Here is a 24,039-nt window from a genome sequence, read left to right as displayed (position 1 = left end):
AAATCAGTGACTACAGTAGTCTCCCCCTTATCTGTGGTTTTGCTTTTTGGGGTTTCAGTTACCCATGGTCAACTGTGGTCTGAAAATATTAAATAGAAAATGCCAGAAATAAGCAACTCATAAGTTTTGCTTACAGAATCACATACCATTCTGAGTAGTGTGAAGAGAACTTGTAACATCCCACTCCATCTCATCCAGGACATGAATCAGTCCTTTATCCTGCATATTCATGTCATAGATGCTACCTGCCCGTTACACTTAGTAACCATCTCTGTTATCAGATGACATGTGTGTTCAGGTAACCCATGTTTTACTTAATAATAGCTCCAAAGTGCAAAAGTAATGGTACTGAAAAAAACACAGTATTATTCAAGGGTTCTGTACTATTTATAATTTCAAGCATCCATTGGGGCTTTTAGAATGCACAGTATCTCCAGCAGATAAGAGGGAGGGATCCACTATAACTGGATTAAACAGATCAGAAAAAAGGAAAGAATTTAAAAGACAACACTCCAGTTTCTGGATTATATGAATACAGAGAAAGAGAATATAAACAGATTTTGAGGGAAAGGTTATGGAAGGAAATATTGACGGAACAATGACCCTAATAGCATTTACAGGTTTCATACAAAATGGCATAATGAAAATGAAAGCATGTAAAGAATTCTCCATATTTTTTACTCACCTCAGAATCACAGCTGCTAAAGCTGACAACAGCAGAATTTTTATCCACATCAAGTAAATCTATTGGAACATCACTCTACAATCAATATTAAAAGGAAAAGAGAGGTTCAGGTAGGAAACTAGGAATTTTCCAACCCATATTTTCTCTTAGGGTTTCCTTTGGTTCTAGTTTATGTTAATCTCTAAATATGAGAGTATGAACTCTCTAAACTTACATTTGATAATATGTACTTCTAGAAAATAAATAGATGAATAAATGTCATATTATGACTTATTTTTCTAATTTGGATTAATCATAGATTACAGATTTTAATCTCTCACTGCTCTTTTTAAAGTACAGTCTTCTTAGGCCTTTCTGTCAGTGCTAAAAATGCTACCATGGGCTACATATGGTCATGTTTATTATGCATGCTTGCATGATAAGTCGCTTCAGTCATATCTGACTCTTCGTGACCCCATGGACTGTATCCTGCCAGGTTCCTCTATCCCTGGGATTCTCCAGGCAAGAATACTGGAATGGGTTGCCATGCCCTTCTCCAGAGGATCTTCCCGACTCAGGGACTGAACCCGAGTCTCTTATATCTCTTGTATTGGCAGGCGGGTTCTTTACCACAAGTGCCACCTGGGAAGCCCATGCTTATTTATAGCAGTTCATTTTTATAATTTTTTATTTCACCTGTAACACAGAAAGAGGGTGATTTTTAATCTACTCTGGAGAGGTAGCTTCTAGGACAATGAGTTTGCACTGTGCTCTATATAAGTGATGCACCTAGAGTTGTTCAGTGTAGCAGTCCCAGAGCTAACATTACTTAAGAGAAATTTCTGCCTTCAAGTTTTAATTAATAATCCTCCCCGTGCCCCATATCTTTTCAAACTTTGTCTTCTTCCTCCTCTTTACTCTTATTTTCCATTCATCCTACTATCATCCTTTTCCACTCTCTTCTAGTATAAGAAAAAAATAATTTAATAAATTGAAAAATGGTGCTATACATTATTATCTCTAGGTTTCACCCTTCGAAATCATCTGCTTTGCCTATTGACCTATCTGGAAATTGATGATTAATGAGCAGTCTATACCATAAACTCTTACTTCAGTATTTGGAACTTAAAGATCCTATTCAGGATATTAAATATTGAAGTTTTACAAATCACATCTCTGTTAAAATTTTCCTAAAGGCTCCAAAGAACAAAATCCTAAATGTCCTTCCTTAATCTTTCTGAAACTTAAGTTCACCAGCCTTTTGTTTAATATGTATAGGGTGAAAGTAAAGATATATTTAAATAATCTATAAGTAAACTGATTATCTAATGGAAGATTAAGATAAATGTTTAAAATCGCTGTCTAAAACTAAAAGTGTCCAAAATAATTAGTGGACACTAAAATATATCCAGTCATAAAACAAAGAAATTATGCATACTTACCTGTATTAAGACATTATCTATCGCTGTCTGCACCTCTAATATAAGGCTGTAGCTGGCATCATCTTTATTTAATGTAAACTTGTCATTTACACTAAATGAAGGTACTGCTGATTTTGCTTTGCTTGACTGAGAAGACTGCTGATATTTCTCTCTCTCCTGTAGCACTTTATACTGCAGCTGTTCCAATTCACTCCTAGATGAAAATACAGAACTTCGTCACCTATAACCATCTGAGGTCCTCAGAATGTTTACAAAAATTTGACAGACATTTACTTCTGCAAAATGGAGTTTTTAATTGGTTGCACTTGAACTATAACACAAATAGAAAGAAAATTTTTGCTTCTATCAACTGGTTCCATATTATCTATTTATAATCTAAAAACTAAAATATCTTCTCAGCCCCATAGAAGCAATATTAATAAAGAGTTGTAAGAATCAAGGCAAGCTGCAAATACACATGAGTCTGGCTTCAGTTACATGTAGTACTAATCAGAAGACAAACTGATTGTTCTGGGGTAGAATAACTTATATTCAATGAGAAGAAACAAAATGTGTGAAATCAATAAACATGTACCTTTCAGAGAAACATTAGAGCAGACAGACAACAAAGACTGCAGAGTATCAGCGATACTCATGAGCCAGCTGAAGTTCCAAGCGCTGGAGACTGAACTGTGCAGGCACTGCTTTGAGTTGCTCCAGTTAAAAGGAAAGGCCAAATGCAAATGAAGCAAACAGTAACTGGGAGAGAACAATATGAGGTTTAGCTACCTCGAGTTTAGGGGGAAAGTCTGAGAAGGATCTTGAAGAGATTTGCGCAATTAACCAAGGAAAAGATTCATTCACTCAAGAAATATTTACTGAGTGACTCTATGAACAAAACAGACATAACCTTCTCATAAGCATACATTCCAGTAAAATCAGGAAGGCGTTGACTTAGTTATAAATATAAGGTATAGTACTGAGGTCATAAGATTGCAATTCATTAACTCTACTTGGTATCCTTACTGCAGAATATTAGAACTTTCTCTCCTAGTGACTCTGGTGAACTGGTTTGTGGTGAACTGGTGGTGAGGCTTTAGTGAACTAGTACTTGTGGCAATTTGTTGCCTCAAAAACTTCTGTAGCAACTACCACCAAAAAAAGATTAACTTTCACTCCCCCAAGAAGTTGGCAAGGGCTGAAGTAAGGAGAATAATCATTAAAAGTTGCACGCACCTATGGACACCTTATCTTTGACAAAGAAGGCAAGAATATACAATGGAGAAAAGACAATCTCTTCAACAAGTGGTGCTGGGAAAACTGGTCAACTACTTGTAAAAGAATGAAACTAGATCACTTTCTAACACCACACACAAATATAAACTCAAAATGGATTAAAGATCTAAATGTAAGACCAGAAACTATAGAACTCCTAGAGGAAAACATAGGCAAAACACTCTCCAACATAAATCACAGCAGGATCCTCTATGACCCACCTCCCAGAATACTGGAAATCAAAGCCAAAATAAACAAATGGGACCTAATTAAAATTAAAAGCTTCTGCACAACAAAGGAAACTATAAGCAAGGTGAAAAGACAGTCTTTAGAATGCGAGAAAATAATAGCAAACGAAGCAACGGGCAAAGAATTAATCTCAAAAATACACAAGCAACTCCTGCAGCTCATTCCAGTAAAATAAAAGACCCAGTCAAAAAGTGGGCCAAAGAACTAAACAGACATTTCTCCAAAGAAGACATACAGATGGCTAACAAACACATGAAAAGATGCTCAACATCACTCATTATCAGAGAAATGCAAATCAAAACCACAATGAGGTACCATCTCATGCTGGTCAGAATGGCTGTTATCCAAAAGTCTACAAGCAATAAATGCTGGAGAGGGTGTGGAGAAAAGGGAACCCTCTTACACTGTTGGTGGGAATGCAAACTAGTATAGCCACTATGGAGAACCATGTGGAGATTCCTTAGAAAAACTGGAAATAGAACTGGCATATGACCCAGCAATCCCACTGCTGGGCATACACACCGAGGAAACCAGAATTGAAAGAGACACGTGTACCCCAATGTTTATCACAGCACTGTTTATAATAGCCAGGACATGGAAGCAACCTAGATGTCCATCAGCAGATGAATGGATAAGAAAGCTGTGGTACATATACACAAAGGAGTATTACTTAGCCATTAAAAAGAATACATTTGAATCAGTTCTAATGAGGTGGATGAAACTGGAGCCTATTATATAAAGTGAAGTAAGCCAGAAAGAAAAACACCAATACAGTATACTATCACATATATATGGAATTTAGAAAGATGGTAATGATAACCCTGTATGCGAGACAGCAAAAGAGACACAGATGTATAGAACAGTCTTTTGGACTCTGTGGGAGAGGGCGAGGGTGGGATGATATGGGAGAATGGCATTGAAACATGTAAATTATCACATGTGAAACGAATCGCCAGTCCAGGTTCGATGATACAGGATGCTCGGGGCTGGTGCACTGGGATGACGCAGAGGGATGGTATGGGGAGTGAGGTGGGAAGGGGGTTCAGGATGCGGAACACATGTACACCCGTGGCAGATTCATGTCAATGTATGGCAAAACCAATACAATATTGTAAAGCAAAAAAATTTTTTTAAAAAGTTTCAGCAACTCCTACTTCTTCACTATATGAAGCAATTTTCCTTGAGGCCCTTGTCATAGGACTTGTCAAACTGAACCGGCCGTGAAAGTGATCCTTGTGTCTAAAGGAGTTAACATTACTCATTTCCAGAAGGAAAACTTATAAGCCAAAGTATAGATTCAGAAAGGTCCACAATAGCAGTGAATATTAGAATTAATGAGGAATGGAGCCATCTATATTGGCTACTTTCTAATGTCTATTAAAAAAACACTCTATAATAGACAAATGCAAAAACATATTCTTAGATTTTTCGTAGATTTTTGATCTAAGAAAAAATCAACATAGAAAAAAACACATAAAAAGTGTATTTCTAACTCCAAATATTAATCAGCACTTACTGCTAATGTTCTCAAATGGATAAACTTTCACTTAAAAAGGTGACAAACTAATTAATTATATAATTTCTTCCAGTAAAATATACAGTACCAATAAGTAACAAAGAAAACAACAATCACATACTTCATGAAATGAAAAAAAAAAGGCAAACCAAAATCCAAAATTACCGTAAAGAAGAAATTTTATTCTGCATCTCCTGATTAAATTTTATTTCTTCTCCTGGTCCACTTTCCTTATGAACAGGCTCTGTTGTCAGACCTGTAACCCAGCCTGCAGAGATGAATTAAATCGTGCACCATTAAGTGCTGCCAGTGTTAAACCCAAAATGCACGCCCCTTTGGCCACCAACATCAACCTCATTTAGTTTTGGACTTATGCTTTTTCAAAAAAGCATAAGCAAAACAAAGCAAACAAACAAACAAAAAAAAACAAAAGAAATCAAGCTGGAAGATATTCAAACTATAAGGAAATTAATTCGGATACCATTTTTGCTTTGCCTGAAATACTGTAATACTGCAATTAAAGAAATCCTTCTTAATTTATAATTTTAGCTTTCAGGTATGAAATAAGTCAACATAGTCAAGCAAATGCAAAAAAGAGCTGATGAGTTAGAGTTGCCTTTCAAAAACTACTTTCATGGAAAGTTAAAATCTCATATAACTATTGTGAAAATCCAAAAATGACCAACTCAAGAGAAAGTAAGTTTTATAAGAAATGTACATAGTAACAAAACAAACTAAATTTCAGTAAATAATAATTTTTAAGTCAAAGGATATTTAATTTTCAAAGATACTAGAGATATATGAAACATTTTTAAAAAGCATTAATAAAGAAATTATTTTATAAATCAATAACACTCCTTTCTTTCTTATTTTTAACCAATAAAGCTTTTAATGCTATAAGGGATACTTACTAATAAGCTGAAAAAAATCATCAAAAGCAATTTATCAAATTTACATATTTTTAAAAGCAATTTATCAAATTTATATTTTTTATGATTGATTCTTTCAACTAGCTATTACCATTTCCATTTACCTTACCTGAGTATGTGGATACCACGATTTCATCATAGCCGTCTTTCCCTACACAGCCACCCTGGATTGATGTGACACTCTCAGACAACATCTACAGTGAATTTAAGATCAAGCATGTCATCAATAAAATTTCACAAAGTTAAATAAGCTACAAAACTTATTTCCTATCTCCAAACATTAAATATATTTTTACTGAATACTTATTTGAAGACACTGAGAATGGAAAGGTGAAAATCCTGTACAAGTGGCCAGAAATTCCAGTGTTTTTCAATATGAGGAAAGGAGACTGAAAATGACTCATGTCTGAATTCCACAGACCACCTCTCATGTGTTTTCTCCAAGTAGCTTTTTAGAAGAATAAAGAAAATGGTAGCTAACATGGGACCTTTAGGGAATTTGCTATTATGGAGAGAAACCCTGTTTTTCAGGAGTTTGTATCTCTTTAAAGCAATACTTCCCAAACTTGTCTGATAATAATTACTTGGATAAGTCAACTAGGAATCTGTTTTTAACAAACACTCTAGGTCAGTGGCTTTCAAGCTATTTGAAAAAATGCTTGTCGTCCTTACCCACCCTGTAGAAGGCGAGCCACTGAGCTATTCCGCAAATCAGACTATCTAAGCTGTTTCTGAGCTAATTACCTGAAGGTTTCAAGTAACAGAGGTTTGATTAAATATCTGCATGAAATTAGGTTCATAAGTGCATTTTTTTTTTCCTTTGGCCATGCTGTATGGCTTGTAGGATCTTAGTTCCCCTACCAGAGATTGAACCCATGCCCCCTACAATAGAAGCATAGAGTCCTAACCACTGGACTGCCAGGGAAGTCTTTAGTATAAGCGCATTTTTAATGAGTGTCCCAGTGTACTTAATATACACTAGAATTCTTTGAACTTTTTTGTTCATGTTCCTGCTAAAGTTAATTCTGAAAAAAACAAAACTGCATCCCTTTCTGTGTACATTTTTCAACTTTCAGATTTTCATCATTACTGTATTTAAATTATTTAACTTTTAGTCTTTGCTTTCTGACTTCTGAAGTTTTTTTATCTTGCTCAGGATATTCTCTTATCACCAATATTATCAGGGCTATGTTCTTATTATTTCATTATGTTACTGTTTTCAGCCATCTTCCTTTTTTCTCTGCCTTCTGCCTCCCCGCCCTCCCTCCCTTATCTTCTTTTATCTGTCCATTTTTGGTGGCGCTGGGTCTCTGCTGCTGCTTGTGCTGCTGCTAAGTCGCTTCAGTCCTGTCCGACTTTGTGTGACCCCAGAGACGGCAGCCCACCAGGCTCCCCTGTCCCTGGGATTCTCCAGGCATTCTCCACTGCCTGTGGGCTTCCTCTAATTGCGGAGAATGGGGGCCGCCCTTTGTTGGCGGGCGGGGGCTGTCCCTGCAGGGAGGGGCTTCCCTTGCTGCGGAGCACAGGCTGGAGGCACATGGGCTTCAGCAGCTGCGGCTCATGGGCCGAGCTGCTCCGAGGCATGTGGCGTCTTCCTGGAGCAGGGATCGAACACATGTCCCCTGCGTTAGCAGGAGGATTCTTAACCACTGGAGCAACAGGGAAAACCCCTCAAGTGACTATTAATTATAACTTACTCTCTCCTCACTTAGAAGTACCTTATTTAACCTAATGTACTCAGCAAAAGTTAGAAAATTAAAAAAAACTATAATTTCTACATTTTTTTGCCAATACAACATTTTAATGAAGTTCATTTACTTTATGTAATTCAAGTATCTTTTTATAAAAGTCCTAGACTTGTAGAATTAGTTAATTCAACTTATAGTTTGTAAAACCAGTCACAAACCATAAAACAAGAGATCCTAGGCAACACAGTATGGACATGGTTTATGTAAGTAACAACACAGAATGCTAATTAGGGGAATTCACAAAAAAAGACCTTGGTCATGGTTCAAAATATTGGTGAGTAAATATATAAGTTTAAGTTAAAATGTGATGTTTAGGATTCCCCAGGTGGTCCAGCGGTTGTGAGTCTACCTGACAATGCAGGGGACACAGGTTTGATTCCTGCCCCAGGAGGACTCCACATGCTGTGGAGCAACTAAGCCCTTGCACCACAATCCCTGAGCCCACACCCCACAACTATTGAAGCCTGCACACTTAGACCCACGCTCTGCCACAAGAGAAGCCACCACAGTGAGAAGCCCACGCACCCCAACTAGAGAGTAGCCCCCACTCGTTGTAACTGGAGAAAGCCTGCATATGGCAACGAAGACCCAGTGCAGCCAAAAATAAATTAATTAAAAACGTATTTTTAAATGCAGTGTTTAAGGTATATGCATATTATCTTTTAATGATCTGCTCCTTAACTTGATTAACCAACTGTCAATCCAGACTGTGTCAAACAAGAGGACTTGTCCTGATTAGAAAGACAGCAAAGTGAGTGACATCAGGAATCAAGTTGAGACAACAAATTTGCAGCTTTAACCTAATGTGAAAGCAGTACCTCTATCATCAAACAAACAGAAGAAAGACTTGAAAGACAGGAATCCTTAGTGCCACACCTGGCAGAGGGGACACATGCTATGTCATTACTGGCATTTGGAAAAGAAGTCAAAGAGGAGATTTGAGGTCTAAATAGGAAAGTTTCCCAGGGGTTAATAAGAAAAACTAAGAGATCCCCAAATAGGATTATTATGTATGTTTAAGCCTAAACTATTATTTGCATCATTAACAAGGTGACTTTTTATACCAAAGTAAGATGAATATGAAATATATCTAGAAAATGTTGTATAATGTTTTTATCCCCATATTATCTATATAATACTTTACTTTATCTGTGCGTCAAAACATCTGTATTTACTGACATGCAATTAAAGTAGGTACTGGGAGAACTTCTACCACAATTAGAGAAACTAGACAAAGAAAGAAAAGTTGATACTGAGTTGTGGCTTTTTGTTGTTCTTGAACAGCCTCAACACATCATGCATGAGGCAGAAGAGGGAAGCCCTGGACAGGAGAACACCACTTTATGAAAATGAAAGATTGGGATAAAGAAGCCTAATTATGCTTAAAATTTGTGAGCTAAAAATTACTCTTATCTAGTATTTCTTCTTATACAGTGGACCTTGGGTGACTAAAAGTGAAATTGCTACTTTGCCCTCTCTGTTTAAGGATATTTTTTATATCATCTTAACAATATGAAGTTTATTCTCCAAACCTTATTACTTTAAAACAACACAATCTCATTTATGTTACCCAAACATATAAATGTCACTCCTATAATATATTATACATTATAGAAACTAAGGTAAAATATTTAATACTTTAGATATAGAATATTTAGAAATCAAATGAAAAAGTAATTTATTGTTTAGCTTGAGGGCAACATCTATTATTCAAACATAAGAGCAGTCTAGACAAGATTTTGATAATATCAAAGCAGCAATATTTTAAGCCAAACACAAGATTTTAACATAATCATTTAAGAAAACACAAACTGTCAGCCATTTCTATAATTGTTTGATGAAATATAAACATATATAGTCTTCTTAAAAATGAACTTACATGATCAAATCGTAGAACAGGCTCATTGGCATTATCAAAACTATATACTTCCACCATTCCATCATCTCTTCCAACAAGTAAATCTTTAACCCCATCACCCACAATGTCAAAGCTGTCAACACACAAAATACCTTTAAAAAAAGGTAAGTGATAAATCAGCAATAATACTGATATTGCAGTCAAATATACTAACTATGAATGAAAAAAATCTATATATCAGAGTAGGGAAAAAAAGTAAATTACAACTATAGCAATAACTTCCTAATTCAACTCCCTGTCTTTAATTTCAACCTGTTTCCTGGAAAATCCACTCTCTATGGAGTGTTTTTGTTTTAGTTTTGGTAAATTAGATCACATCATATTCTCACTTACAGTTTTCCAATGACTCCCCACTGCACCTAGACTAAAATTCAAACCCTTTACCAAGGCTCCCAAGGACCTCCGTGACTTGGCCTTAGCCTACCTCTGACTTCATTTCATGCCGTATTTAGCCACGCTGGTCTTCCTTCTGCTCCTCAAATGAACAGAACTCACCTCTGCCTCAAGTTCTCTGCCTTTAGTTCTTCCTCTTCCCAGACATTGTTTTCCCTTAAATGCTTTGCATTGGTAACACATTTTCTCATCAATCAGATTCCATGCTGCCCTTATAAACAGCCATCCAAATTTACCAAGTCAGATAAAAATTCCCCTTAGAAAGGTACAAATTCCTTAAGGAATATTCTCTGATCTCACTGTACTTCTTTGACTCATACCAAGTACTCCCAAATTGCAATTAATTCTCTACAGCAAACAATGAAAATTGGATTTGAGCAGAGATTGATGTCATAGATAGCCATTAGCCCATAAAAGCCTGCTAAGTCACTTCAGTCGTGTTCAACTCTGTGTGACCCCATAGACGGCAGCCCACCAGGCTCCCCTGTCCCTGGGATTCTCCAGGCAAGAACCCTGGAGTGGGTTGCCATTTCCTTCTCCAGTGCCTATCCATCCCAAATTACTATTAGTATATCCTGTGTGTGCTCAGTAGTTATGTCTGACTCTTTCTGACCCGTTGGACTGTAGCCCACCAGTCTCCTCTGTCCATGGGATTTTCCAGGCAAGAATACTGGAGTGGGCTGCCACATCCTACTCCAGAGGATTGTCCTGATCCACAGACTGAGTCGGTATCTATTTCCTGCACTGGCAGGTGGAGCCTTTACCACTGAGCCACTTGGGAAGCCCCATTAGTACATCTTCCTTTAAAAAATTACAGCAAAACTGATAGACCTGCTAAATAAACAAATAGTAAATAAACAAGAGGTGGCTCTGTAAATTGCTAGGTGTGCTCTGCCTTACGGATAAAGGAAACAGGATGAACTATACAATGCAGGTTGGTCTATCTATCTATCTCTGTGGCCAAGCACCCTGCAGCAGGCATGGTCTTAGTTCTCTGACCAAGATCAAACTCATGCTCTTGAAAGTGAAAGCATGGAGTCCTAACCACTGGACTGCCAGGGAATTCCCAGGCTGTTTTATTCAATAATCACTAAAATTCAGAATCTTGAGTTACATAAAAAACATACCTCCCCTCTTTTTCTCATTTCGAATTTCCCACTTGTGTATTGGTTTGGATGTAGTGATCTGAATAAGCCCAAGTTTTCCATCTGATGTTCCAAACAAAAGGTCTTCTCCAGAGTCACCTAGTTACAGTTAAAAGTCAACATATTATGGTTATCTCACAGCTCACACTATTCCTTTAAAATTAAAATACTTTCATATATATTGGCTTTCCTATAAAAACCTCATTTAAAATATTATGAAAAGACAAATTTTAATTAATTTATTTTAGAAAGATGGTTATACATTCGCAGAATTTTATAAGAGATGGTTTCCTCATCAAGCAATCTTAAGATGAGGAAACTGAAAAGCCAAGTTCAGTGACTCATTACTGTTAGCTACTGGCAAGTTAGAAGACAACTTTCTCTATTTCAGTTTAAGTTCTTTTTATAGTTTCCCATTTCCACTTAATATATAGTTAAATGATTAAAACCCTGAAACATCTAAACTTAAATAACATAACTCACTCCCTTATTTGATTGTCAAAAAGTAAACCCTGATTACCGCCATTTCCATTGTGCAGGGCTAAAACAGTAGGTGGGCCAGGAACTTCAATTTCATACGTCACATCAGATCCCTGAAGGAGAACAAGTATTTTAAAACTAAAACAGAATACAAATTGAAAATACTGATAATAAAATGATTCATAGATAACATCAATATTCATATATAGAGCTCTAGAAAAGAACAATCGAAAAAAACTAGATTGTGAATATTAACTTTTGTTAGCAACTTTGCACGTTGACTCATTTTATATGGGCTCATTGGAAAAAGACTCTGATGCTGGGAGGGATTGAGGGCAGGAGGAGAAGGGGACGACAGAGGATGAGATGACTGGGTGGCATCACTGACTCGATGGACATGAGTTTGAGTGAACTCCAGGAGTTGGTGATGGACAGGGAGGCCTGGCGTGCTGTGATTCATGGGGTCGCAATGAGTCGGACATGACTGAGCAACTGAACTGAACTGATATATATATAATAAAGAGAGCAAGGAAATAAGTATTTCAAATATTCTCCACTTTGAATAATTTTCACTTTAGGTACTTTGCATGAAAACTTGACGCTGGTAAATTTCCCTATCAAAACTTTCTAGGAACAACCTTTATCTTCTGTCCTAACTTGGGGCACATTCAAACACACTCAAAGCTACTTCCTAAGGAAAATTCTGGCCTTGCCTTTCTGTATCTCCAAAACCCACTCTAGTAAGAGGCAGAATTCCCTGCTATTTAGATAAGAAAATAAGTTAAATTCTGTCTTTTTTTCAATTTTGTCACCTATAATGCTTTAATTTGGTGCATAGTATTTGTGAAGCTGTTAAAGAATGAGACAGAATATTAAATTCACATGGAAAAAATACGATAAATCTCTCAATGAAGAAACATTTGCAAAATTACAGTAAATCTGATATACCATTTTGTTTAAAAATTTTAAATACATATAGAATATATGAGTCATATGCTTTATACCTTATTTAGAATAACATTAAATATTCACAGATATCTGTATCTAACTATATAAACACAAAACTATATTTAACTATATAAACACAAACTGTTTTAAAAGGCTACCTTTGGGGGTAATGGATTGCATACAGAGGCAGAGGGGAAGTAGGGAAAAAGTGTGCAGGTCAGAGGAAAGATTTCAAGTTTTTACTTTCCACAGTAAGCACATGGGTCACTGGTTAAACAAAGCAGGGTCCTAGAATTCAGTCAGGTCAATTTCTAAATGGATGTGAGTCAGCTCCTATTAAAAGCCTTACTCAAACAACTCATATTGGGGAACATAGGCTAGGGGAGAGATCAGTCATTCATGCTGCTAGAGAGAACCTTGACCATTACTTTAGTCACCCATAGGGGAAAAAAAAAGAACTGATGTCTAAACATATAGCTGTTCATTTTGCTGTACAGCAGAAACTAGCACAACATCCTAAAGCAAATAAACATCAATAAAAATTAATTTTAAAAAAGGGGGGCTGATGCTAAGAAATGGCCATCTGGTAGCACAGAATAAATAGTTATACTTTTTGTTCAATTGCACTATCATCATCCTAAATTTTGATCCAATTAATTCATCCATTATACTTACATTTAAACTTTTATTATATTTTTATCATTTACATTTAAACTTTGTTTTATGGGTCCTGGGTGTGTGTGAGAGAGAGTATGTTTATTTTATTGAAAGTAACTTTCATGTTAGAATGCCATTCTCCCAAATCAAGAATTGAATCGCCAGTCTATGTCTGACGCAGGGTGCAGCATGCGTGGGGCTGGTGCATGGGGATGACCCAGAGAGATGCTGTGGGAGGGAGGTGGGAGGGGGGTTCATGTTTGGGAACGCATGTAAGAATTAAAGATTTTAAAATTTAAAAAAAAAAAAAATGAAAGTAACTTTCGGAATTCTTTGGTGGTCCAGTGGTTAGGACGTTGCACTTTTTTACTGCCAAGGGTCTGAGTTCAATTTTGGTCAGGGAACTAACATCCCACAAGCTGCACAGCAGGGTCAAAAAAAAAAAAAGTCACTTTCAAGAAGACAGTTGTAACTAGTATTATTAATAACAATGGCCTTAAGTAGTTGCTTTAGCCAATCACAGTTTTCAATAAAAATATAAAGATAATAAATGATTTTTCAAATATTTACTGAGTGCTTATTCTGTTCAACATAGTGTCATAAATGCTGGATAAACTCAAATGATACAATCTTGATCTCAACTCTCCCTTGTTAAAGCCTAACACCTTCTCCCCAACCCAACTTCCTCTTTTAGTTTGATTTTTTGGGAGAGAGGAGGGTGATAGACACATTCAGAAAACTAAGATCATGGCATCCAGTCCCATCACTTCATGGCAAACTGATGGGGAAACAGTGGCTGACTTTATTTTTCGGGGCTCCAAAATTACTGCAGATGGTGACTACAGCTATAAAATTAAAAGACGCTTGCTCCATGGAAGAAAACAACCTAGACAACACATTAAAAAGCAGAGGCATTACTTTGTCAACAAAGGTCTGTATAGTCAAAGCTACGGTTTTTCTAGTAGTTATGTATGGATGTGAGAGTCAGACTATAAAGAAAGCTGAGTGCCAAAGAATTGATGCTTTCAAACTGTGGTGTTGTAGAAGACTCTTGAGAGTCCCTTGGACTGCAAGGAGATCAAGCTAGTCCATCCTAAAGGAGATCAGTCCTAAATATTCACTAGAAGGACTGATGCTGAAACTGAACCTCCAATACTTTGACCACCTGATGCAATGAACTGACTCATTAGAAAAAACCCTGACACTGGGCAAGATTGAAGGCAGGAGGAGAAGGGGACAACAGAAGACGTCACTGATTTGATGGACATGAGTTTGAGCAAGCTCCGGGAGTTGGTGATGGACAGGGAAGCCTGGTGTGCTGCAGTCCATGGGGTCGCAAAGACGACTGAGAGACTGACCTGAACTGAGGGTGATAGGTGGGAAAAAAATAAAAGTGGGGAAGTAAATGTAGTAAAGGTACTACATTCTAATTAAACTAACTCAGATATCATGTGGGAGTTGAAGGGGAGAAAAGTGTCCTTTTTTCCACATATGCCTCTCTAAAAACTTGCTAAAGATTTCAACACATTTGCCTCAAGTAAAAAAAAAATAAAGTTAGTCAAGTAAAACATTAAAAAATTTTCAGATATAATTTTAAGATATTTAAAGTGGTAGTGGTCACTAAGGTAATTTATCTCAATTATACACTGTTCATCAATATTTACATACCTAAATTATGAAAAACTATAAAAATGCAAATAACACTAACCTGTAAAACTCGGAGTACTCTGTCCTGGCAGGCCAACACTGGTACTTCACGAAGTAGTCTTTCCACTGGAAGGCAGATGACATCATTGATTTTGTCCCCAGAAAGGTAATAATGTTGGTCTTTGCAGTCACAATAATGGTTATAGATGTAACTTGCACTGAGAAAAAGGTCTGAGCCGGATATGTGCCTGAGAGTATGAAAAGTAATTTAAGACATCCACATTTTAAAAAATAAGCATAGGAAACTCCTGAATTATTTTCAGAGATGAAAAGTTTATTTATTTACAGTTTACTATCATTTTATCATAGACTCAGAGAACACTGTTTGTTTTCATTTCCCATACTTATTCTAGTCTTTTGGTATAGCCATGATTTTGAAAGCTGAAAATGAGGTTCTTAAGGCCTCGGGCTTCTCAAAAATTCAGAAAAACTGTAAATGAAGACAGGATAACGGTAATTCACCTGTCTACAACTGAAGACAGTTAATATATCAAAAAGTAGGGTTTTTTTTTAATGTGTACTTGTGCCAAGCACTGTCCTAAGTGACTTAAATATATTAACTCAATCCTCATAACTCTATAAACTAGGTACAATTATTCCTAGTTTATACAATTATCCCTTTTTAAGGGGAATAATATTAATAAAATGTTAAGTAACTTGCCTAAATGCACAGTAGACAGTAGACTGGATTGCCACTCAGGCAGCTTTAACTCTACAGTTATCTTTCTTGCATGCTCAGCCATTCAGTTGTGTCTGACTCTCTGTAATCCCATGGACTGTAGCCCACTAGGCTACTCTGTCCATGGAACTTTCCAGGCAAGAATACTGGAATGAGTGAATGAGTTGCCTTTTCCTATTCCATATCTTTCTTAGTACCACACTAAATAGAATAAGGCTATCTAAACTGAGTCTACCTGAAACTAAATAATAAATAGTGGAAAAAAATGATTTCATTAGAATTTTAACTTGAAAAAAGAAATAATAAGTTCATTTAAAATTATAGTTAGTAAAATTTAGATAATAACCATCACTATATTCTAATTCTTAGAATGAATCAAGTTTTCATTGGGGGAGGTAAAATATTTGACAAAAATTATATACTAATATATTATTTTCACTAGATAGCTATCATCATCTATGATCATAAAGAGGGTATTTATTTGAATGTAAATATCTGGAGAGTTTTTTCACTTCTTTTATACTTTGGTTATGAACCATAACTGAATATAAATACTACAAATGTCTTAAAAAGATTTCAATAACCAGTTGATTATGTATTGATTCCAGGTCAAATTCAATTTTTGACTCAAAGTATTTTTAGTTATTTCCTAGATAACCTATTAAGAAATGATACTTAATCAGATGCTTGTCATCTATCCAAAATATTGTAAATGTACATGTAAAAGTAAAAAGAAAGAACAAACATACATAGCTTTAATGCTTTCAGTGAGGTTTGTTTCAAAAGAGAGGAACTGTTTTCCTCTCTTTGTGAAGCCTCTAATTTCAGATCCTGCAGCAATAAAAATTTTCTCCTGGGGTGTATTAAGAACCCCTCCTAGTTCCAATCTTGCAATCTTCTGCCCAGGCAAAGTCTTGAACACTGTCTGCAAAAATTGTTAAGGGAAAAATTAAGTACACAAACTTATTGCAAATATTTTCCTTTATCATAAAAGTATAGTCCTTTTAAACTTACAAAAGTTTATACTTTTACTATACAGGAACACCTGTAGGTACAAATGTGCTTACTTCAACCATCTTGGGGAATTTTTTGCTAAACATCTTCAAAGTTCATTCTCACACGTATCACAACAACATCGTTAAAATCTAAATTCTTCCGAGTCAAAGTAGGGCTCACTAGGCAGCAGCACAGCATCCCTTTGCTTTTAGAAACTCAGACCCTCAGGCTCAACTGCAGACCTCCTGAATGAGAGCGCGCGCTTCACCAAGACTCCCCATCTGGTTCTAACGGACATGCTTTTACACTGCAATCACCTTTTTACGGGCTTCCCTGTGACTCAGCTGGCCAGGAATCTGTCTGCAATGCAGGAGACCCGGGTTTGATCCCTGGGCTGGGAAGATCCCCTGGAGAAGAAAACGGCTACCTCCTCCAGTATTTTAATCATCTTTTTAAAACTAATTCCTCATGGTTCCCTTACAATTTTAAAAATTTTAGTAGTATAAACAGAGGACTACAGAATCTACTGAAAACCTGAGTGTATAACTTCATAGCTCTCTATTTAATTGGAAGTATTTGCATTATTAATTTCTTTTTCCTTAATTTCTATTTTATTATTGGCATCAGTTTCTTCCTTCACCCTCAATGACTTTATACACAGAGAACAAAATATCTGGAAGAATATATGGATAATGGAAACACTGAGTTTCTGATTGTTTTTACCTGCTTCATCTTTTTGCAAATTCCATATAAGGTATAATGAAGATAAGAGTTCACATCTCAGACCTATCACTTTTAAATTACAGTCTGCGAATATGATAATGTAATAATCACTTCCTTGACTAGGCTATATTAAATGGTAAAGGTGATGTGATGGTCATTTCCAGGTTGCACTCTGTTAGGTAAGACTCTGTCTTAGAAGACTGGACAGATTTTTCCACTGGCCTGAAGAAGCAGGTTGCCATGTTGTGAGAGGGCCTGTGAGAAGATCACATGGCAAGGAAGTGTGGGGGCCTCAAATGATGAAAGCAGGCCTGGGTTTATAGACAGCAATAAAGTGGGGATCTCAGTTCAATAATAATAAAGAATTGAATTCTTCAAACAGCCAAGTGGGCAAGGAGTAGGACTCTGAGCTCCAGAAAGAAACTGAACCTGGCTAACATCCATGTTGCAGCCACATGAGGCCTCGAGGCTGGATTCCTGCCTCTGAGAGATAATAAATGTATTTCATTGTTAGCCCCTAAATTTGAGGTAATTTGTTACACAGCAGAAAAACCTTAGAATGTCAAAGATGTTTTACAAACAGCTAGCAAATGACTCATGCTGCCTTAAGTCTCAGACTTCATATCACTACTTCCTTTAACCCATTTTTCATTGTGCTTTAGAAGAAGCTTAACCTGGGAGTATTCAAAACATACACATACCACTGCTTCTCCCTTCTTCATGCCAAAGCACATAACTATGCCATCATGATCTCCAACAACCACCTGTAACAGATAGAAGAGAATCTAAAATTACTGTTATTATGCCTTATTAACTTATATAGGGAAACAAGATCCACAATATAGAAATTATAATTTAAAAAAACAGAGATCAGAAAACCTAGTAAAGACAGCCCTACAAAAAAATATTCACTAAAGAATTACAAGAAAGGGACAAAGAGAAGCCTGTGGGAGTTGTTACAGAAGTAGCTGGTTTCCTACAAGGTAAAGAGAACAAGAGAATACAGATGGATATGGCAAGGAGCTGACTTTTTCCCCATCACCAAGGCATAAGAATGTTGTAAGATTAATTTTTAAAGCATTATGAAAATAAGTTTGTGACAGACCTATTTGATATATTTAAAAGCTTTTTTCATTTTTAAATTTTTATTGAATATAGTTGATTTACCTAGACAAAAACTTTTGCACAGCAAAGGGAACCATAGAAAAAAAAGAAAAGAAAATCTATCAAATGGGAGAAAGTATTTGCCAATAATATGAGCAATAAGGGGTTAATATCCAAATATATAAACAGCTCATACAACTTAATATTAGAAACACAACCTGATTAAAAAATGGGCAAAAGACCTGAATAAACATTTTTCCAAAGAGGAAATGCAAACAGCCAACAGGGACATGAAAAGATGCTTAATATCACTAATCATCAGAGAAATATAAATCAAAACCACAATGAGATATCACCTCACACTTGTCAGAATGGAAATCATCAAAAATAACATAAATAACAAATGCTGACAAAGATGTGGAGAAAAGGAATTCTTGTACTCCGTTGGTGGGAATATAAATTGGTGCAGTCACTGTAGAAAACAATATTGAGGTTTCTCAAAAAACTAAAAATAGAACTACTATATGACCCAGAAATGCCACTCCTGGGCATATATCTGAAAAAACCAAAAACATGAATTCAAAAAGATATATGCACCCCAATGTTCATGGCACTGTTTATAATTGCCAAGATATAGAAACAACGTAAGTGTCTATTAACAGATGAATGGATAAAGACTACTACTCAGTCATAAAAAAGAATGAAATTTTCCCATTTGCAACAACATGGATGGACTTAGAGGGCATGATGTTTAGTGAAATAAGTCAGACAGAGAAAAACAAACCATATATCATTTGTATGTGGAGTCTAGAAAACACAACAAATTAGTGAATATAACAAAAAGTAGCACAGTCACAAATACAGAAAACAAACTGCCAGGGGTTACCAGTGGGGAGAGGGAAGGAAGAGGGGTAACACAGAAGTAGGGATTAAGAGATACAAACCAGTATGTATAAAATTAGGTACAAGGATATACTGCATAGCACAGAGAACAGAGCCAATATTTTATAATAACTATAAGTGGAAATATAATGTTTAAAAATTATGAATCACTATATTGCATACCTGTGACTTACATATTGTATACCAACTATATTTCAATAAAAATAAACAAAATAATAAAATGATCTTAAAAATACTATAAATGAGTCCTAAGACCAAAAAGTTTGAAAAGTGTTGCTTTAGTAGACAGAATACAATATATGATAATAAAAAAATCTGTTGATTTATCTTGATAAAATGTATTCTATGGTAATACTGTATTTATTTTGCAGCTATTAAAGAATCCCATTAGTATACTAAGAAATTATATTGTCTTACAGAAATTTCAGGATTAATATTTCTATAAAAATCAATATTGTTTGCTAAATATAAAGTTTAAAATAAAAATTACTCTTAAAAATATGACAAAGTTTTTTAAAAGTATTTTCTCTACAGGATATTGTGTTTTATATTTCTTTTTTCATATATACAATCTGGTATGCACAAGTACACTCAGGGAAAATTATTCCCAGAAAAATGGAACATGGTTTTCAACTAGTTTGCTAATACTATTTACTGATTGTACATGATACTTATAATGTACAAGAAAATTACTGTATATGTGTCCCTTGGTACTCCAACCTCTGTTCAAATTAACAGAAATCTATTTCCACTTTAGCTTTGAAATTTTAAAAAAGCTTATCAATAAAGAAGGGAACATAAACCTATCCTCTGTAAGAGCTAGAGAGATATGGAGGAATCAGTATCTCAACATTACCTTTTGTGTGGCTCTATGCTTTGAGGCAGGAAGTAGCTTCATAGTCTTCTGAGAGGTCACCCCCACCTAAGGAAACACATCAGCTGCCTAGTTAATGTTTTCTAATACACTAATTTAAAGTTATACTTCAAATATTAAAAGGACCAGCAGATTCTAATCATAGTAAGCCTTAGTTTTTTCATTACAATTAGCGATATAAAATAATTCTTATCAGAAGTGAACTTATTTTCTAATGAAATATGCCACAAAAGTCAGAATATAGGAAACAATCAAAAACAGTAAAATTCATGCTATACAGTTGTCAAGTCAAATATAATTATGTGACATTACTGGCAAGGCACTTCACCTGAAAAAATTATATCTAGAAGCCTTTTTTACAACTTCAGACAGCTGTTAAAGAAGAGTTTGTAATGAAAAATCTTTAGAAATCGATTATTATTGAAAATGGAACAGAGAAGATTTTTGCTAAGACACCAACATGCTGATGACAATGACATCCAATCTAACTGATGATGAAGATTATTTTACAAAGGATACAGAAGTTGAAAACAGCATGGTTTGCTCAGCAGAGAAATGTCAGTAGTTGGGCATGGTTAGGGGAGGAGAATGGGACCAAAGGGAGAGAAATTGAGACAATAGACCATGAAAGAATTTACATATTGTACATACAGATCTATCCTGTTATTCTGTATTCTATGGAATAGTGTTAAAGTTTAAACTAATCTACTTAGATTTGTATTTTTGAAACATCAGTCTAGCCAGTGTTGTAAAGTATGGGTTGGAGGGAGAGGAGGATGGAGGCTATTTCCATTATCCAAGAGATGAGGACTGAACTGGGGACAACAGAGATGGAGGGAGAAAATGTGACAGATTTAACAGATACTTCCGAGATAGAAACAGCAAAATGTGGTGACCAGATGGATATGGAAGATATTAAGGTGGGATCATGAGAAACACTGGGCTGGAAGAAGCACAAGCTGGAATCAAGATTGCTGGGAGAAATAGCAATAACCTCAGATATGCAGATGACACCACCCTTATGGAAGAAAGCGAAGAGGAACTAAAAAACCTATCGATGAAAGTGAAAGAGGAGAGTGAAAAAGTTGGCTTAAAGCTCAACATTCAGAAAACGAAGATCATGGCATCTGGTCCCATGACTTCACGGGAAATAGATGGGGAAACAGTGGAAACAGTGGCTGACTTTATTTTTGGGGGCTCCAAAATCACTGCAGATGGTGATTGCAGCCATGAAATTAAAAGATGCTTACTCCTTGGGAGGAAAGTTATGACCAACCTAGATAGCATATTAAAAAGCAGATATATTACTATGCCAACAAAGGTCCGTCTAGTCAAGGCTATGGTTTTTCCAGTGGTCATGTATGGATGTGAGAATTATACTGTGAAGAAGGCTGAGTGATGAAGAATCGATGCTTTTGAACTGTGAAGACTCTTGAGAGTCCCTTGGACTGCAGGGAGATCCAACCAGTCCATCCTAACGGAGGTCAGTCCTGGGTGTTCATTGGAAGGGCTGATGTTGAAGCTGAAACTCCAATACTTTGGCCACCTCATGCGAAGAGTTGACTCATTTGAAAAGACCCTGATGCCGGGAGGGATTGCGGGCAGGAAGAGAAGGGGATGGCAAAGGATGAGATGGCTGGATGGCATCATCGACTCGATGGACGTGAGTTTGAGTGAATTCCGGGAGTTGGTGATGGACAGGGAGGCCTGGTGTGCTACAATTCATGGGGTCACAAAGAGTTGGACACGACTGAGCGACTGAACTGAACTGAACTGAACGTGGTAAGTATCTGGCATAAGTCTCAAGTAAAGTGGCAGGATAAACATTTGTACCATTAGCCAAAAGAGGATTACTGGGAAAGGGGATGGAGAAGAGGGAAAGTCTATGGCTGAAATACTGAGAGGCAGGGTGGTGTAACAGAAAGAGGCTTTGCTTCAGATAGGAACTGCATCAGTTTGGCTAATATGAAAATTCCCTTTGATCGTCACGTACCCACTTTGAGAATTTTTGTGAAGGAAAATATATCTGAAGTTCCAATACTTTGGCCACCTGATGCTAAGAGCTGACTCACTGGAAAAGACCCTGATGGTGGGAAAAACTGAGGGCAGGAGAAGGGGATGACTGAGGATGAGATGGTTGGATGGCATCACCGATTCAACAGACATGGGTCTGAGCAAGCTCCAGGAGACAATGAAGGCAGGGAAGCCTGGCGTGTTGCATGCAGTCCATGGGGTCCCAAAGAATCTGACACGACTGAACGACGAACAACAATATAATATATGCACAAAAGGTAAGTTCTGAGAATAAACCAGACCCTCGAAAACGGCTACCATTGCTTTTATTACTGTCCGGGTCGCCAGCTCCAGCTCACAGTAAGAAATAAGTGTCTGACCCGAGGGACACGAGACTGGGTAGAGAAGGTGAGTCAGGAGTTTGAAGCCCACAGGTAGCTGCAGCCAGGGGGGAGGAGAAGGAAGGGCCTTGGGGAGGAATCCCGGATCGCGTCAGGACACTCGGAGCATCTTCAGGACGCCGGCACACCGGGGCGGGGTGGGGGGGTCGGTTCTCCTTCTTCCCAAGTGCCCGCGGACCGGCCCCGCGGGCAAGCCTGTGCGGAAGGCGTCTGGAGGGCTCCACTCACACCCACTCCTTCACCGCTCGGCTCCCACAGACCCCAACAAACGGCAGTGGAAGGATCGAATCCTCTCTTAGAGCGGGGCTCACCACGCGCAGCGTCCGCCCCAACCCCTCAGGTTTACCTGCAAATAATCCGCTCGGTTTAGATTCAGATCCATGACGACGGCACGGACGCGGCGGACAGCGCCAGGCCAGGCTAGGTGGGTCAAGGAGTGTGGTATCCCAGGCCTCAGGGGAAACTGCTCGCGACTCCTTTGAGGGGTAACGCCAGCTACTGCGGTGGGTTCAGTGGGGGATGCAAAGGCGGAGCGTCAGGGCCGCGGCGTCCTGCGTGACGTCAGGACGTCCCTGCGAGTGGGCTCTGTAGGGCATGAAGCCACGCCCACCTCCCGACAGGCCGCCCACTGACTGACCCCGCTCCAATGAGAGGCGGAGAGGAAAGGAGGGCCGGGTTCAGGAGCCCTGAGAAGAGTGGTTTCCAGGGAGACCAAGACGCAGAGGAGCTACGATGCCGCGACTGCGCTGAGTCCCAAGTCTGTCTTTTTGTGTGGAGCACTGACTTGAAGCCAGGGTAGGTTCTGACCTCTTTCACCGCCACTGGAAAGGCTCCCTCAAAGAAATATGTTTCATCGCCGTAGGAGTTAGTTTACAAGGAGCAATTCTCAAACTTTTGGCCCTAGGACCGCTTCAATTCAGTTCAGTTCAGTCGCTCAGTCTTGTCCAACTCTTTGCGACCCCATGAACCGCAGCTCGCCAAGCCTCCTTGTCCATCACCAACTCCTTGAGTTCACCCAAATCCATGTCCATAGAGTGGGTGATGCCATCCAGCCGTCTCATCCTCTGTCATCCCCTTCTCTTCCTGCCCCCAATCCCTCCCAGCATCAGGGTCTTTTCAAATGAGTCAGCTCTTCGCATGAGGTGGCCAAAGTACTGGAGTTTCAGCTTCAGCATCAGTCCTTCCAATGAACACCCAGGACTGGTCTCCGTTAGGATGGACTGGTTGGATCTCCTTGCAGTCCAAGGGACTCTCAAGAGTCTTCTCCAACACCACAGTTCTAAAGCATTGGTTCTT

At 37.6% G+C, this 24,039-nt stretch overlaps 1 protein-coding gene across 2 annotated transcripts in view; it reads right to left on the bottom strand.

Moving 5' to 3' along the window:
• BBS7 (Bardet-Biedl syndrome 7) overlaps positions 1 to 23,304 on the bottom strand; it is a 39,770-nt gene extending 16,466 nt beyond the window's left edge. For both annotated transcript variants that reach the window (XR_001295751.2, XM_005681255.3), the window contains exons 1-12: positions 23,090 to 23,304; positions 20,312 to 20,377; positions 18,150 to 18,212; positions 16,479 to 16,654; positions 15,052 to 15,238; positions 11,779 to 11,851; positions 11,241 to 11,357; positions 9,682 to 9,812; positions 6,164 to 6,248; positions 5,291 to 5,393; positions 2,107 to 2,299; positions 686 to 760 (exon numbers count right to left, since the gene is read on the bottom strand). Coding sequence is in view for 1 of the 2 variants with exons in the window: in XM_005681255.3 (XP_005681312.2) it covers positions 686 to 760; positions 2,107 to 2,299; positions 5,291 to 5,393; positions 6,164 to 6,248; positions 9,682 to 9,812; positions 11,241 to 11,357; positions 11,779 to 11,851; positions 15,052 to 15,238; positions 16,479 to 16,654; positions 18,150 to 18,212; positions 20,312 to 20,377; positions 23,090 to 23,125 (1,305 nt within the window). In the remaining variant the exon portion in view is untranslated. The remainder of the gene's footprint in view (positions 1 to 685; positions 761 to 2,106; positions 2,300 to 5,290; positions 5,394 to 6,163; positions 6,249 to 9,681; positions 9,813 to 11,240; positions 11,358 to 11,778; positions 11,852 to 15,051; positions 15,239 to 16,478; positions 16,655 to 18,149; positions 18,213 to 20,311; positions 20,378 to 23,089) is intronic.

Source organism: Capra hircus, chromosome 6 (assembly GCF_001704415.2).
Source record: "Capra hircus breed San Clemente chromosome 6, ASM170441v1, whole genome shotgun sequence".
Classification (NCBI taxonomy): Eukaryota; Metazoa; Chordata; class Mammalia; order Artiodactyla; family Bovidae; genus Capra; species Capra hircus.
Note: the sequence above shows the minus strand (reverse complement) of the source record. Positions and strands in the feature narration are given on the sequence as shown.